The 17,630-nt window shown below is 33.8% G+C and overlaps 1 protein-coding gene across 1 annotated transcript in view; it reads left to right on the top strand.

Annotated features, from left to right (window-relative positions):
• Positions 1 to 429: 429 nt before the first annotated feature.
• The window catches only part of LOC116166742 (mucin-5AC-like), a gene marked incomplete at its 3' end in the record, with an annotated part of 108,164 nt that continues 90,963 nt past the window's right edge, over positions 430 to 17,630 (top strand). Inside the window, 1 exon segment of the mRNA XM_031481831.1 lies at positions 430 to 672. Within this exon segment, the coding sequence (XP_031337691.1) occupies positions 600 to 672 (73 nt within the window).

The following is a 17,630-nucleotide window of genomic DNA, read 5'->3' as shown; positions in this document are numbered from 1 at the left end:
GATCAATCATTAATAAGTGAATTATTATGCAAACAGTTGCTATAGTTAAACCAATTTTTTTAAATCTCGTGCATGCGGTATGTCAGAAGTTAAAAGGGTAGTAATCCTTTGGATCATCACTTCCCCTTGACATTTCCAGTTGAATAACTAACAGAAAGTGAAAATCTCATGTCACGGTCAATTTTTCCTTTGCCGAAACGTGTTCGCTTGTAAAGGGCAATACAATAGAAACGAATTTGTTAGAAATAATCCCGAACAATAAATCGGAAATTTGTAGAGCCACTTATTAACACCTTAATCTGGAAACAACGGATTCAGGATTTCGGCAGGATTGAGCAAGTGCAGATCGCGCAATCTCCTTCTTCATTTCTCATTTACATTACGTTCTCCGGGAGCAGGTCTACTACTTCACCGCTGGTACCAGTCCGATAGTAGCCGTATTTGTGAAAGGATTTTCACGCGAGCTTTCAGTTTGATACGCGGTGCGTGCTTGTTAAGTCGATGCATCGTAGTATAATTACTGTTTAGTGAGCGTGTTTTCTCGTCTCCCGCGCCTATGATGTTTTAAATTTATGTGATGTGTTATAAAGGATTATAAAATGGGGCATTGTCATCGAATTTTTTTTATTTTATCGGTTCTGCTCAACCGATGGCTCATGACCACCGCACAAGGTAATCCAAAGTTGAACAAAAATATTGCAATATTAAAATATAGGTCGTCGAATTTTCTCCCTTATTAAATATTTAGATACTGACACGAAAGATTGGCAACACTCGGATTAATCATTACTAGGTACGGTATTGTTTTGCAACCTCTTTAAACAAGGCCAACGTCTCTTTACTGTTGCATACTACGCTACCTTTAATATAAAATAAATTGGCCTAATTTTACTCATTGTTTAATCTGAATTTATATTACAAATTGTGAATGGAATTTAATTGTAATTTCCTAGTTTCCACATACCGGAGCGTTTAGTTTTATTGCACAATCCAAAACGTTTCCTAATTTCGTAGGTAATGTTTAAATACCGACGAGGGCGAGAAAGTTTCGGTTATTAATTAAATTACACTCCATATCGATAATTACCTTCAATTTCGCGTGATGCTCCGCGTTGTTTTGTTTATATAATATTTTTTGTACGCCTCTCAGATATGCAAGGATTAAACACTTTCCCAAACGTTCTTGACATTTACCTGAAATCTCGACGTATGTGTGTCACTTTTATTTTTAAGCTGATTCACTTCGAATTAGAACGATGACATTGCGTATAAATTCCTTAAATCACGGAAAATGCTTCGGAAAATGCCTTCCCTTAGTGTTTCGTCAACCAGGCATAAATTATGCGGAACCGTATTTCAGTACCTTTCTACGCTGGAGTGGCCAAAGGTCTAATGTTTTACCGACATATTTGATGGCTCAATTTCCGCGTGAGTTAATCGATTATTAGCAAACGAAAATAAATGATCGTTTTCTTAAATGGAAATTGCACCCATAATTTTTTTTGGAAAACTGCAATTTTCTCTTTAAAATGTGCCAAATTTAACCTCCTTTAAATGGTAAAATTAATCAATTTTCACGTCGGATGTACATATACGTGCATGTGCCCAATTGAGGCGAAGTAAATTCGTTACATTGAACTACTATTTTCATTAACTAGTGTGTTATTTCATTTAAACCCAATTAAGCAAATGGTTCTAATTCGCGGGGCTACAAATAAGCATTCCAATCCCTATTAAACTCAGGTGATGGAAGAAACCTTGTTAGAGAAACTTCCAAATCCTGATCCTCGAGACTCAATTTTTTAAGAGAGATGGCTTAGAATTGAGGTTTACGTACATCTTGCGCATTTCTTAATTTTTCCCAAAACGTATAGGATTTGACTGAACCACTATTTACTCGGTTAAGTAATGGTTAAGAATGACTTAAAAATACTAGCAGTTCAATACAGGATCTTTCAAATATGACGTCCTAATTTGCCGTTGAGTAAGCAACCAACTGAAATTAAAGCGGTTCCCTATTCGCCAAATCAACGAATGTTAAACGACTCAAAGAATTCAAAAATGTACACAACTGGGATACTGATTACTGAGGTCATATGCAAAGTACACAACGCAACCGAGAAAAGTCTTATATTAGAACCACAAAGGTCCGGAAGAACTTTTTTAGATCTTTATCGTAAAATGAAATTTTAAAAGTTCACTTTATAACTCGGAGTTAGACCAAACATTTTGACATGCAACTCAAAATTTCAAACGTCATGATTTTGGGTTGTAAGTCGAAGATTGGGGCTAACATTTCGAGATGTAACTTAAATTTTTGGTATTTGTTTGCCATAAGATTGAAACGATCCTTTTCAAAACTTCATAAAGTTTTAAATTACTTATACATATTAAATTTTTCAGTAATTTTAAGTCAAGTCAAGTCGGTTTATTAATAAAAAAAACTACTTATAATACAAGTCAACGTATCAATAGGGCTCTAGAAAATTATTATTTGACGGTAATACCTAACAGCTCGGCTTCGGTTAAGGATTGTGATATATTTACATTTTTAGATCATTTCTAGCCATTTGAAATTAATTAATGCGTTATTATTGCGATAAAACTACATACCAAATGAATCTTAATGCAGTTGTAACTCCAAGTATAATTGCAAACTTTTAAAACTTTAAATCCAAGATATTGGCTTATGCCAAAAAGTTAAAATTCATAACTTTCAAATTTAAATTTTTAACCTAAGTTGCCAAATTTCGTTTTATTTTCCCTAGCTTAAATGGTCGGAAATAGACGGTTCTCGTAGCACCCGCCCTTTTTTCGGAGAATCTGAATCTGAATTTCCATAAGATGCTAGATGTAGAAGCTACAGGCTGATAGTTTCTTATTTCTTATGGACGCCATATTGGATTTTTACTGAATGAGATATAGGACAAACAAAAATAATGACGTGTCACTCTATCCTTTTTCATAACCTTCAAAATCCAATGTTTTACATTCATTTGTAAACAAAACATCCACGGATAACTAGATCTTGCTGAATCAACATAGCTATGATGGCTACGCATTCAAATTTCTTTTTTTCTCCTCTTAACGTCCATAGGAACTAAGAAAGTGGTAGCTTGTGCCTTCTACAACAACTAGCGTGTTATGGAAATTCTGACAAGAGATCCAGATTCTCAGAAAAAATTGCCCACAGACTGTGCCCTTAATTACAAAAGTAATTACAAGGAATTGCAAGAATTTTTCTCATTCTCAAGAATATAACAAGCAAAGAAATTTTATTTATAGCAGGCTAGGTTTCTGAATTTCCATTTTATTCCTTTAATTTATTAGGAGAACATGAGTGACTTTTGGTTCAAATTGGAAAAAGTAACTGCAACAGAACATAAGTAACGAAAATTTCTTTATAAGTACCAGCCAGACCCTTTCATTCTTCGATTTTTCTCTTAAAATGTTAGGAGAACATAATCTAGCACTAAGATATGTTTTGCAAGTATCCTCTCACTATCAGGAAAACAGTAGAGAAATCGTTTTTATACCACAGTGGATCTCGGCTTAATTTCTACGGTAATGTTAGGAAAGTTCGTGCACTTTTACCCATATTTTCTCTATGTCAGATTGCGTTTTAATGCTTCGAATTCATTTGGTGAATTAGGAGAACATAGTGTTCGCGAAGGTCTTGTCAATTGCAATTGTAAGTGTGGGAAGTGGTTTGCAAGTATCCCTTCACTATTGGGAGAGTACAAAATGCGAAAAAAAACGTTTATATCAGGCTGGATTTTTAATGCTTCGTTTCTACCTGTATGTATTAGGAGTACATAGTTGCGAAGAAGTGTTTTTGTTCCGATTTTCAAGAGTAAGTAAGTGTTTCGCTATCCTTTCACGATCAGGAGAGCATAATAAGTGATATACAGTGTGTCCCAAGTAGAACGCAACATAGGGAAATGGTAATGTATTTTTCGCAAAGGATCCAATCTCTTTCTAGCAATAAAATACGTAACTTCAAATACATATCTAAGACCTCGTGGATTCTTCGCCAAAAAATACATTAATACACAGTATACTATTCTCCTCTTGGTGCATTAGGAGAGCATAATGTGCAAGGAGCTGTTTTTGATCCAGTCTACTAATTGCAATAGTTAATGTAGCAATTGGTTCTGTAACTCTTCTTTCACATTTAGAAGGTTGCAGTTAACCCTTCTTTTTAAATGCGTTTTTTAGTCACAAAAAGGGACAACTTTGCCTACATTTAACCTACACTGTATATCACACCATTACAGAGATTTCAATGGTCCCGTGTACAAGGGATATGCTCGGTTTTATTTTATATTCGCCCACTTAGTTTTTATTACATTACGAAATTCGAGTAAGAAATTATCGTAAGAAAACAGAAAAAAATTTCCCTTACCTGATGGTTTTATTCGTTTGTTTGTCGGTCAGCGATGTCAAACCTTCGCCAATCGATTTCTACGAGTTCAAGGATCAGACGCATGAGGATGAGACCATCAAGTCAAACAACCATCTGTCGAATTTTAGTTCCATTGATTATCATTCTGAAAGCAACAGGATCAGGTCTGATAGGCTGTTGCGAATCTGTGGAAAGGAAGGGACGAAGATTAGAGGAATCTAAAGGAAACCAATACACAATGAAATTTCTAAAAGAAAATTTAAATGAATATTTTTCGCCAAAGAAAACCTAGAAGAAAACTGTCAAGTGGTGGAGGAAAAATCCATCTTTTATGGTCCCATTCAAAATTCGAGCGATTTTTCCTGATTTTTCCCAATTATTGTTAATCTTCCTAGCATTTCGCATACGGCTAGTTATTCTTTTCACAGGTCTGTACTCTGGATTTCTAGATAAGGGGAATTTCAAGTCAGATCTGTCACTTTTGGACGATTTCAATGAAATTACAGGTCTTAATAGTTTATGAGTTTTGCCTTTTGACCTAAAGTGTAATATAAAGAAAATACACAGGGCGAAGTTTCCTATAAAAGCCTGGGAGCCGATCTCTCTTATTACAGATCAAGCATAGGTGCTTTCCAACAAACACAATTCGAATCCCATTGAATTCCGAAACTTTGTCCCTAGCTTTTTCCAGTGCAGATTGTTTTAAACCCCTGCCATCGTTTGGAAACCAGCTGAATTTTCAACTATACTCAAACCAAAATCGGTTGTACCTACTATTCGGCCTTTCAAATTCCTATTTTTGTAGAAATCTTGCACAAACTGTGAACAAAACCTGATATATTTTGCAATAACATAGCATTAGGTGTATTCAATTAAGCGCAACGGAAAATATCGTAATTTCCTGGACTTATTTTACCTAAGGAAAGGTCTCGAGAAAAGTAACGTAATGTAATATAGGTAATAATTCCTTTGATGGCATAAAAATCATTTCGTCTCGAGGAATCTGTTACGCTTTTCAGTTCTTTGCTTGTCAATCTTGTAAACGAAAATATAGAATCTTCCTTTATTGGGAAAATAATTGGTGCTTCACGAAACAGAAGAGTTTCTTAGCAACGTGTATACGAAACCACACAATGCGAAACCGTACAAGTGAAGGGGGAGAATATTATTCACTTATGTAAATACGATTCGCCGCACTCATCCTGTGATCATAAATTGATTTGTAATAAATACTTCCATAAAACATTTTGTCTGAATCAATGAAAGAAGCGGCGTTACTACTACAACATTTTTTCTATACTATTATATAATGGACGTTTTTAAGCGAAGAGTTCTCGGACTGTAATTAGTTTTTTAATACATACCGCAGACCCGATGCGTGCATACTAGGAAACTGAACACTGGCATTTATTAGGTTCTCATTACCGTCAATTAATTACTTTACAAAAAAGTAGTAAAAATAGTAATCATCAGGCTAGGAGCAAAACTGAATGAAACAATGGAAAAACGCTCGCTGTACTTATGTAATGTTTATCAATTAAGGAAGTAAGAAAAAAATGTTTCCGAAATAAGAAAATTAAACCGCTCCTTCCCAATAATTTTTATGGTATTGCAATTCGATACCATCTTTCCTTTGGACGCTTGCGACAAAACGGAAATTGAAAGGGGAGGCAAACCCCGCGTAGCACTTTGCCAGATTGAACCTCCCGGTGGATGTTTTTAATTTGTTTGACTTACGTTAGAGCACTTTCAATTTTGAGTAACCGCTAGTTCGATTTAATTTGGTACGCGTAAGAATCCGAAAGCGAATCCGGTATTTGTAAGGAGAGAGATAATTGTAACGGTACATACCTGTATTGCAAATTTCTTTTATTAGTTTAACGTTCTTCGTCGATTGGGACTGGAATTTAAAAGCCTTACTAAAAATAACTCCAGAAAACGATGTAAATGTTTTGCCTGGCACTGAAAAAGTTCATAGTGAAACGAAAGAAAATTAAAAGTAGATCTAAAAGACCGACATCCCTCTTTCTTTGCAATCCTCGTCTATGGTAATTACCGAAGTATTGCTTAATTTTCCGAATCACAAATCTGCGCGGATATTGCTGCAACACTTGCAATTTGCGTTGAAGGTCGGTGGAAACTTATCAAATCACCATCTAAATCGCAATGTATGTACCATTGTTATTTTTTTGTAAAATTTAAAACGCAAAAATTTTAAAAAGAGATCGGACAAGGAGTATATACGATTGTTTGGTCCACGTACTCGGGTGTTTCGGGTACTAATCGAAATTTATTGGTTGATGATGAACCAATCAAAATTGACTCGGTAGACTTCTGCTGCTACATAAATCAAACAAAAGGTAATGTTTATGTAATAGTTAATAGGCAATACATGTCCGTACACTGGAAAAATAAGTGCCGGTTGTGTAAAGATTGGGTACGAAACATTTCTTATTTTGATTGTCAAGGTACCTATGGAGAGGAAACTAAAAGAACAACTGCATTTAACACGAATTCAAATAAATCTAATGCCCAAAAAGAGAGCAGCAGCAAAGAAAGTAATTCAGTTTATTATTTAAGCTTAGAGCGTATCTATCTTTTTGAGTGTAAAATGGAAATTTAATTAATTATCATGAATCAACCTTTCTTGAAGCTGTAGTAGCTATTATAGAGTCCTGTTCCTGAATTTTTACCACCCCCACCCACCACAGAAATACACGTTTAGAAGCACCGGGAATCCATCTCCAATTTCCTTCAATTCCATTTAATTACACTACTATTCCAATAATATTATTATAATGTTCCAGCCGAGGTTCCAGCCATAGACACATCCTTTGAGAACCAATAAAATAGTGATAGCTGAGGGAGCGTTCTTCCGAATAAGGCGATTCGCCAACAATTATTTACAGAATCGAGAAGATGGTGACTTTAATTTCTCAAAAAAAACACTCTGCGTATGCTGAATTTTATTTTCGATTACATCGCCTAACTTTAGGTTTCGAGAGATCAATAGTACCCTACTGCCCTGAAACTTTGAACTCCATAGCTTCAAACATATTTTTTCTCGAAAAAATTGCCATAACTCTGAAACTTGTTCACAAAAATCAATAGGGTTTCAGATGGCTAAATACCAACCAAATTTCAACTCGCATGTTTTAAATCCAGAGATTCAGAAAACGTCTATTTTTAACTTCTTAAGGACCTAAAGAGTTGGAATGCGATAGATCATAGGATACATTTTTCGATTTTTTTATTCGGGCATGTATATTTTTAAATGTATAGTGGATTGGGGCAGTAGTTGGGTGAAACCCCGCCCACTTAAAAATAAAGTCTAAAAATAAATACATAAATAATTAAGTGATGATATAAAATCAGTAGAACAAATTGCCCGTGATAATATTCAAGAAACTTTAAGAACAATTGTCAAAAATACTTGGGGAATTTTAATGATACTCCGAAATATTTTTTAGCTCGTTTCTACAAATATTAAAAAAATTGTGACCACTTTGTCCGTTCCGATAGCTATGTCGTTGCTAGACCTTTTTATCCACTCTCGGTTCTACTTTTTCGCTATTTGGTTCGTTATGGTGTCGAGGTTTGCACTAAGAAGGAATTTTTTTCTGCGTTCCTTACTAAAAAAGTTATAGTAACAAATCCATTTTTCTCATGTACCCTAATTTTACACTTTTGCCGTTTATATTGCATATTAATTCTATATGGTAAGATGTTTCTTATAAAATCAAATTGAAATGACTGAAGTATCAAAAATAGGTTGCGCTTGCGCAGTGCTAACTTTCTTATTTGCGGCGGGATTTTTACGAAATTTTAACAGAAGTTGCATCTTGCGCATGGAAAATGAAGACACACGTCAAACAAGATACGAAGAATCGCATATGAGGGTTTTTTTCCACTCTGCTCACATTCGGAAACCAGCTCATATTGAATAGCACTGATCATTGAACTCGTAGAAATCGGTTGGCGAAGGTTCTAGAGTCGAACGAGGAACAGGCGGACAGACGGACAAAACCATCACATATTTTTTTCTGTCTCACTTGTGTACCAATGTGTTCTGAAATGTTAACTAAGTTTGCTTCTGCCATTTTCGTTATACAGAGTAGCAGTTTCAATTTTTTTTCGTATTTTGCGTTTTCTCTTTTATGTTCTTTGATAATTGTTTCAAACTCAATTTTTTTTAGAATCTCTACAATTAAGTTGACAATTAATAGACAAAAATCAAATTGGCTCTGTTGGAAACCACGGTTAAGTTGAGACAATGGTTGCCATGGATTTTAAGTTACGCTTAAGCTAACATCCACTTAAATTTGTCGGTATTAACGGCCATTAGTTTATATGTATTTACAAATAAGTGTACAAATTTTAGGCATTGAGCCATCTGTTCTTGGAGAGATCGTGGTGGACGTTAGTATTGGGTGCAATACTCATAAGCATCAAGTGCTGGCGGTTGATATCACGGATGAGATGATCTTGGAGATGGACCTGATGAAGAAATGTGGATTTTCTATAGATTTCAAGAATGGAGTGCTTTAAGGCAGTTCGTCAAGAAGTTGATGAAAAGGCCTACGTAAAACTTGACTCATACTAGTGCCCATTAATGGAGGGTGCGCGGGGCAAGTACACTGGTCTTTAGAACCTAATTACAATAACAGCCAACTTAATCGTGGAGTTCTGGTGGTGATCGATAATAGACGAAAACCCCCGATGAGACCTATGAATGTAAATAATTCCCAGTATCGTTTTAATCAAGATGCCTTGCAAGTATACAACCTACTTGAGACACATGGTGCAGGAAATGGACTAAAAATCAAAAAACCATGGCACAAAAACTGATTCCGAGGCTGGTTCACATGAGCTATCAAGATGTGTTTTCCTCAGAGAAAGGGCTGATGGGTAAAACTAACATCCCATAAGATCAACACTGGAGCTGCACTTATCGGAACCAAATGATTGGATCTGAAGAGTGGTTATTGACAGGTTGGACTTGAATATAAACATCGAGGTTTGGGTTTATGGCAGTTTAAAGTATCGCCTCGGAATACTGTCAACTTCCTCGAAGCTTAATGCGCTACTTACATTCCTTGTGGCTTAAAAATCACTATATTTGTTAATCGTTTCATTAGAAATAAGTGCGATAGGAATTGCAAGATTCCGTGATGGAGGTGATGGTATTTTACCTAGAAATGATACTTTGATGTACAAATTCTGACTTGCGCTTTGCTCCTTAATCATTTTTACTATTTTTACATAGACATATGCCAACTTAATAAATGCATAGACAATATTAACCTAAAACTTCTTTAAAACAAAGGTTTTAAGTGCAGATTCACAGTTATTGATGAAATAAAAAGTTTACTTGCCTTAGATCGATTGAAAAATGATTACTTCTGAAGGATTAGAGTTTGAACAATGAGAAAAATTACGCTACTATAATTCTTTAAGAGATACTAAGAATGGTTTCGGTTATGCTAAAAAATAGAGACAATTTAATTAAAAATTGCCTTATGTGAAAAAGGGTAGTGCCCTTTTTTAACTGTATAAATTGTTTTATTACTTGAAATATGAACTATCCTCATTATCTTTGAAACTGGGTATCATACCAAAATATTCCGTACTTGTGTAATAAAATTACCTAAACGTTTCAGGATTTAAATCAAGCTTCGTTTTATTAACAGCGCCTAGAAGTAACTCATTGCCACAATCCGGAAATAGCATCGATGGTCAGCGTGGAGAACTTGGGAAATTGGTTATTTATCTTGAGAGAAGTTGAAATTTCGCCGTAGTTTAGTGAGCTTCCACTTTTATTTACCGTCCAAATCCCGAAGCGGACCTTATGAGAAGGTTGGGATGTTAAACCGTAAAGGTCCCTCGTCATTTTTTATGTGCGCCACTTAATTTCTCGTTACACTTTGATAAGACTTGCTCTTTACTTTTTTCTTCAAACTTTAACAAAAGGTCTCCCCAATTTGATTGTTACGGCTAACGATATACACGAGACTCAATGTTTATGTGCGGGTCAGAAAGAATTGCTGTCGCGAATTAAAATCGCGAACGTTAATGAAGCTGTAAAGTATGAGGGCCGTCGAGCCGACAAAAAATCAGTTCGTTATGCAAATATGAAATTAGTTGCATGTTCCGAAATTTATTTATTGTTTCTATCAGTCGTAAATTATGGAAGCGCGATGTTAGATTTTGTTTGCGAAAAAGTGATTGACCCCCAAATTACCTGGTATCAAGTATAAATTACATCGGGATGTAACCTGTTAATGATAAGAGGCGCGTCGCTCTGAAAGGGTCATAATTTAAGTACGTTAAAAGTAAGATGCTCGTATTCGTATTTCGAACAGAATTCGAGATTACAGTTAACTTGACCGTTCGAAACGCGATGTCCAAATACGACTTGGACAAATACAGTAAATTGTCGTTACGTCAACGGCTGTTTAAAAGGCGTAGGCTAAAAGCGTGTAATTAAGCGCTGCGTGCACTCAAAATTTGGGGGATTATTCACATTTTTTTTCCACTTAAGCCCAAATGTTTATTTTTCCACACAAAAGAAAAGCGCCGTTATTATTTTCGTTACAAATGACGAGGTAATAAAATTAATACGCGAACTCGTTTAGTAATAGCCCTAATCGCGTGGACAATTTAAATTTCATTTTCATGGAAGAAAAAGTGGAAATCATCAAGGTGAGTGGGTCCCTTCTCACTTTTTCTGCTGGAAGGTCCACGGTTTCGATTAATACTATGGAAAATTACTAATTTCCACACAGTTATTGCCAATCTGTGTCGAGTAGAAAGGCACGAGAACAATTTTTTTAGGTGAACTCAAACGTATAACCCACACAAGGTTGGCAAGTATATGCTCTGTTTAATTAAGGCGTTTCGTTTTCAGCCTATCGCTTATTAAATCGTAATTATTGCATTTGAACTTATCTCTATTGCTTATTTAAATTTGAGGGTTGATCAAAAATCACTTGACAATATTTCAAATCTTGGTGAAGAGTTTAAATGTTTCCAACCCTTTAAAATCTTAATACCCGATCCTGAATGATCTCACGTGAATTCTACATCCACACCCTCAAATTATGAAAAATAGGAAAACTACGGTGAAAAACGCTTCCCTGGAAGCGCCGATAATAGAGAACGTAAATTACTACTTACTAAGAAAATATTGGAGTCTTTTGTCATTCTTTCGTTGCGTCGTCGCGTGACATGCGGTAGGTAGTAGACGGGATTTACAAAATTTCCTACAATTTTGTTTATTATTTCTCACCGCATGATCCCATTTACTTTCTGTTTCCAGACATCACTCTCAATTAGAGTTATTTGAGGCATGTTTTTAATTCAAATGATATTTTCTCCTGGAAATATTGTTTGATCGTTCCCAAGGAAGCTCTAATTGACACGACACGCGAATCCTATATCGAGGGAGAAATCGCAGATGAAATTTTGAACAACAAAAATTGTTCATGGCTATCAGCTGAACATCCTCCAAATCAATCTTGCAATCTTCTGGAAAACACGTTGCTGGTGCAAACTCTTCTTAATTAATTTCGGACCTAAAACGACCTATATGGATGGGAGAACCATCTTTTGTATGATTATAGACAAGATCTACTACCTATACAGGGGGTCCCAATTTCAATCTCCCGAAAGGAAAACCTTTTTTATCTATAGGAATACGGAAAACGATTTGATTTTTACATTTTCTATTCCTTTGCCCAAAATCTTCGCCTACGCTTGGCTTTTTTGATCAATAATCTCCAATAATAATCACGTAATTTAGAAAATAGACCAGACCGGAATTTTGTCCACGTCCCTTTTAGAAGTGAGCGAACTTTGGGTAGGAATTCTGGGAAAACTTTTGGAAAATCAGAAAGGTTCTATGGAAGACCCAGACCAAATCCATCAATTCCGGCCTTTTACGTGTTGCTGAGAAACAAATAATAAAAAGGCACGCAAATTTTGGGACTTTCAGACGCGTAGCTCCCAACCCAAACATTTTGGACCATCAGCTTATTGGACGGCGGAAAAACTTTCCAATAAAAATATCTATACGTCGACAAAAAGAAACAAGATACGAAGAATCGGCGTGTGCGTAAAAATTTCCCAAAGAATTCCTCGGAATTCCCGAGACTTCTCAAAGAATTCCCAAAGAATTCGCCAAACATATATACCGAATTCCCAACGAAGTCAACCCCTCGAGCATTCTGCTGGCTACTTCGAATTGGGTTTTCCTGCAGTTTACCTAATTCGTAAGGTAAATACTAATAATAATAGCAACCTGCGCATGCGCACACCTGATGTTTAAAATATGAGATATGCCTGTTTTTACTAGAAGAATCTTTGGTTAACATTTCACAAAAAATATTTCCATAAATAAGAAAGATGACATTGCGCAGAAACACGCATGCATAAACGAGGTATTGCATTAGAGTAAAAAAAGACCCTCCACTTTTTCTTATGGAAATATACGTTTTAGAGCACCAGGAATCCGAATGGAACGAAACCTCGATGATGTCGGTCTGTTTGTACTCTCATTTCCGGCTAAACGACTGAACCGATTGGAACCAAATTTGGTACACATATCCTTAGATATAAAAGGGCATGGGTTGCGAAATCTGTGAATTATTTTAATCTGCAATTATTGGTTGAATTTTAAGTCATGGTTTATTTATTGTTTAATCGTTTGAGTCAAAAGTACACAAAAACATAAACGACAGTTGAGGATACAATACAATTATTATTGCTAAATTCGATTTTTTGTTCCAGGTTTGTACAATTAGGCCCTCTCGCTCACTTCTTCCTGATACTCAAGTGGTAAGAGACGTAGTGAACATTACCTAATCTAATATTGAATACAGGCGGAATTTTTATTTAAGACAGATTATTCTTACAATTCTTTAATCCCTTATGAAGTACAGTGTAACTGATTTCATGTAGTTTAATCGATGTTCGACATGCATTACGGAAATAAATGTTGTCGGAATAGGATTCATTAAGAGCGAAATTGTGCGATTGTCAGAGAAGGGTTAAACATGTATCGCAAGAAAATATGGTAATCAACCACAGTTTTTCCCATATGCGGGTGCAGCAAAAAGGACCATGTAAACATAAGGGTCTATTGAACGTAGCAAATAATCATCTAAATACCCTTTGAAGTCCCTCATAAACTAATTTAGGTTTGATTAAGCGGTTTTATTCAAATATAGAACGCCGTTAGTATATTGGCGTTAATCTGTTAACGTCGGACTTTAATCTTCATTCGTCCCAGTTTTGGTATATACATCAAAAGAAATCCCAAAGGATAAACGGCACACGCAAACTTTGTGCTCAACTTTATTCATTACACATTACGTTAGGCTTTACGAGGAAATCTGCTCAATTCACCTTCACCTAACCCGATACGATGTGTATAAATAAATCCGCATAAATTTAAAATTTAATTAGACATTTTAAGTTTATCCTACACCTGTTCGCGTTCCTACTATACGAAACCCCCGGGCACATCCTGCAATTTCGGATAAAACTCCTAGATCCTGTCGCATTATGCTGATACCACATTATCATAAAATATGTAGCAATTCATCCTGGAGAGGATTGTCGGTAGCGTACACGGTATTAATAAACAAAGTTTAACGTTCAAGGATATTAATGTGTAATTTATAGAAAAGTATATATCATTATGTTTTTGTTTTCTTTTTTGAAAGAGCCACATTCCGCCGACCAGGAAGCTCTGTATCTATTATTAGAAGTATCTATTGGTTTATACTTCTTCAAAAGTTTTTTTCTTCAAGCCAGTTGCTATTTTGCACAAAGTTGCTACTTTATTAGCCACGAAATGCGCTCCATTTGAACTAATTATATTAATCAAATTGCAAACTTTGGCCGATCTTGGATAGTTCCTACTTCTCAAAATTTATACTCCTGCTTTTTCGTTCTCTAGGACCTCCTTTCTACCAAGTTATTCTGACTTTGTAAACAGTACAGAAATATCTAAAGAGACTTTAAACTGTAACGGAAACATCAAAAATTTGATTATATAGTCATTGAAATTATACATTGTTTAATATTTTATTTCCCATAATAAGGCAAGATTCAGTTGTTTTTATTTCAGTAACGGAAAACAAATGATTTTTTTTTAATGGCTGTGCAATTTTTTTTCTTTTTTCGTTAGTACCCTTATTCAAAAAAAAATTCAAAAAATGTATTATAATTTGATCAAAATAAAACAATTGAACGTGTACGTTTCTTGTTAAAATTAAAATCTCTATCAAGTACCCTTATTAAAAAAAAAATTCAAAAAAATGTGTTGTAATTTGATCAATAACTTTAATCCAGATATCCTACATCAAAATAAAACAATTGAACGTGTAGGTTTCTTATTAAAATTAAAATCTCTATCAAGTACCCCTATTCAAAAAAAGATTCAGAAAAATGTATTGTAATTTGATCAATAACTTTAATCCAGATATCCTACATCAAAATAAAACAATTGAACGTGTAGGTTTCTTATTAAAATTAAAATCTCTATCAAGTACCCTTATTCAAAAAAAGATTCAGAAAAATGTATTGTAATTTGATCAATACCTTTAATCCAGATATCCTACATTAAAATAAAACAATTGAACGTGTACGTTTCTTATTAAAATTAAAATCTCTATCAAGTACCCTTATTAAAAAAAAATTCAAAAAAAATGTATTGTAATTTGATCAATAACTTTAATCCAGATATCCTACATCAAAATAAAACAATTGAACGTGTAGGTTTCTTATTAAAATTAAAATCTCTATCAACTACCCTTATTCAAAAAAAGATTCAGAAAAATGTATTGTAATTTGATCAATAACTTTAATCCAGATATCCTACATCAAAATAAAACAATTGAACGTGTACGTTTCTTATTAAAATTAAAATCTCTATCAAGTACCCTTATTCAAAAAAAGATTCAGAAAAATGTATTGTAATTTGATCAATAACTTTAATCCAGATATCCTACATTAAAATAAAACAATTGAACGTGTACGTTTCTTATTAAAATTAAAATCTCTATCAAGTACCCTTATTAAAAAAAATTCAAAAAAATGTATTGTAATTTGATCAATAACTTTAATGCAGATATCCTACATTAAAATAAAACAATTGAACGTGTACGTTTCTTATTAAAATTAAAATCTCTATCAAGTACCCTTATTAAAAAAAATTCAAAAAAATGTATTGTAATTTGATCAATAACTTTAATGCAGATATCCTACATCAAAATAAAACAATTGAACGTGTAGGTTTCTTATTAAAATTAAAATCTCTATCAAGTACCTACCCTTATTCAAAAAAAGATTCAGAAAAATGTATTGTAATTTGATCAATACCTTTAATCCAGATATCTTACATAAAAATAAAACAATTGAACGTGTACGTTTCTTATTAAAATTAAAATCTCTATCAAGTACCCTTATTCAAAAAAAGATTCAGAAAAATGTATTGTAATTTGATCAATAACTTTAATCCAGATATCCTACATTAAAAATAAAAACATTGAACGTGTACGTTTCTTATTAAAATTAAAATCTCTATTCAAGTACCCTTTATTAAAAAAAATTCAAAAAAAATAGTATTGTAATTTGATCAAATAACTTAATCGCAGATTATCCTAATTAAAATAAAAACAATTGAACGTGTACGTTTCTTATTAAAATTAAAATCTCTATCAAGTACCCTTATTAAAAAAAATTCAAAAAAATGTATTGTAATTTGATCAATAACTTTAATGCAGATATCCTACATCAAAATAAAACAATTGAACGTGTAGGTTTCTTATTAAAATTAAAATCTCTATCAAGTACCTACCCTTATTCAAAAAAAGATTCAGAAAAATGTATTGTAATTTGATCAATACCTTTAATCCAGATATCCTACATAAAAATAAAACAATTGAACGTGTACGTTTCTTATTAAAATTAAAATCTCTATCAAGTACCCTTATTCAAAAAAAGATTCAGAAAAATGTATTGTAATTTGATCAATAACTTTAATGCAGATATCCTACATCAAAATAAAACAATTGGACGTGAACGTTTCTTATTAAAATTAAAATCTCTATCAAATGAGCTTAATGAAAGTGTGCATTGCTATTTAAAAAAATATGCCAAATTCTTGACAGAAAAGCTTCGTAGGCTCAGACCAAAAAGCGCTTTTCACTGTTTAACGTCTTCGCACGATTTTTTTACTTTTGTTTTTGTTTATTACTAATACTTATTACTAATAATTCGTCCAAAGGCAGTAAACACAATGCTCCATATTCAATTCAATCGGCACGTAAGAATAAGAATGACATTTTACAACTTATCCCTTAAGTAGAGGGTGCGACACCCGTATTAACTTTCTTTTTTGTCGGCGGTCTGGTGTAAATGTTACAAATGGATCAATTTTCTTTACAATAGATATCAATATTAATACAGATTTTAGTATTTAAATCTGTGATATTTATAAACTGCAGTATACGGGGGGTGACTTTGACGAATGCACCATAGGGATTTCAACAGTAATTTTTTAATTTCCGATTTGTATACAGTCAATATTTACCGAAATCTATACTATATTCCACACATAATGGGCACCCTGCATAGTTGTCACATTTTGAAATTTGAACTGAAATCCATTAATTGATAAATTTCTATTTATTAGGATTATAGTCATTTCAGTTAATTTGTATACAGTTCATATTCGAACACGTTTCGTGACTCGTTTATTGCTGAAAGATATTAATTTCCAGAACACACAAGTGATTTTTTTGTATCTTTACCATTATACAATCATATCGTTTAATTATGACCCAGTCGTGATCTTAAATCTTGGGAAGATCCACAACATTGATAGCAATTAATTTTTTATTCATTTAAGACTTACACCCTAATTGGCCCATAAATTTATGTTGCGAAAAAAGTGTAGCAAGAAAAAGGCACTATAAAAAAACAGAAAACGCTTTTGTTTGCGTAGAGTCGTCCATGAGTGTACAAACAAAGTTATGTTAAACCCTACTTCCTACAAAATTTTCCCATACATGGTCTCGGTGTATTGACACCAATTAAACAATTTTTACCTACACATTGCCATTTCAAAGCTCGAAACACCGTAAACTTCCTTATAGTTAAGTAGGTAAATTACTTTCTTCGTGAAGGTTAAGCTGCAATTACGTAATTATGAGCATGA

This window comes from Photinus pyralis, unplaced genomic scaffold (genome assembly GCF_008802855.1).
Source record: "Photinus pyralis isolate 1611_PpyrPB1 unplaced genomic scaffold, Ppyr1.3 Ppyr1.4_LG3b, whole genome shotgun sequence".
Lineage (NCBI taxonomy): Eukaryota > Metazoa > Arthropoda > Insecta > Coleoptera > Lampyridae > Photinus > Photinus pyralis.
The sequence above is the reverse complement of the archived record's forward strand: the minus strand, read 5'-3'. Positions and strand labels throughout refer to the sequence as shown.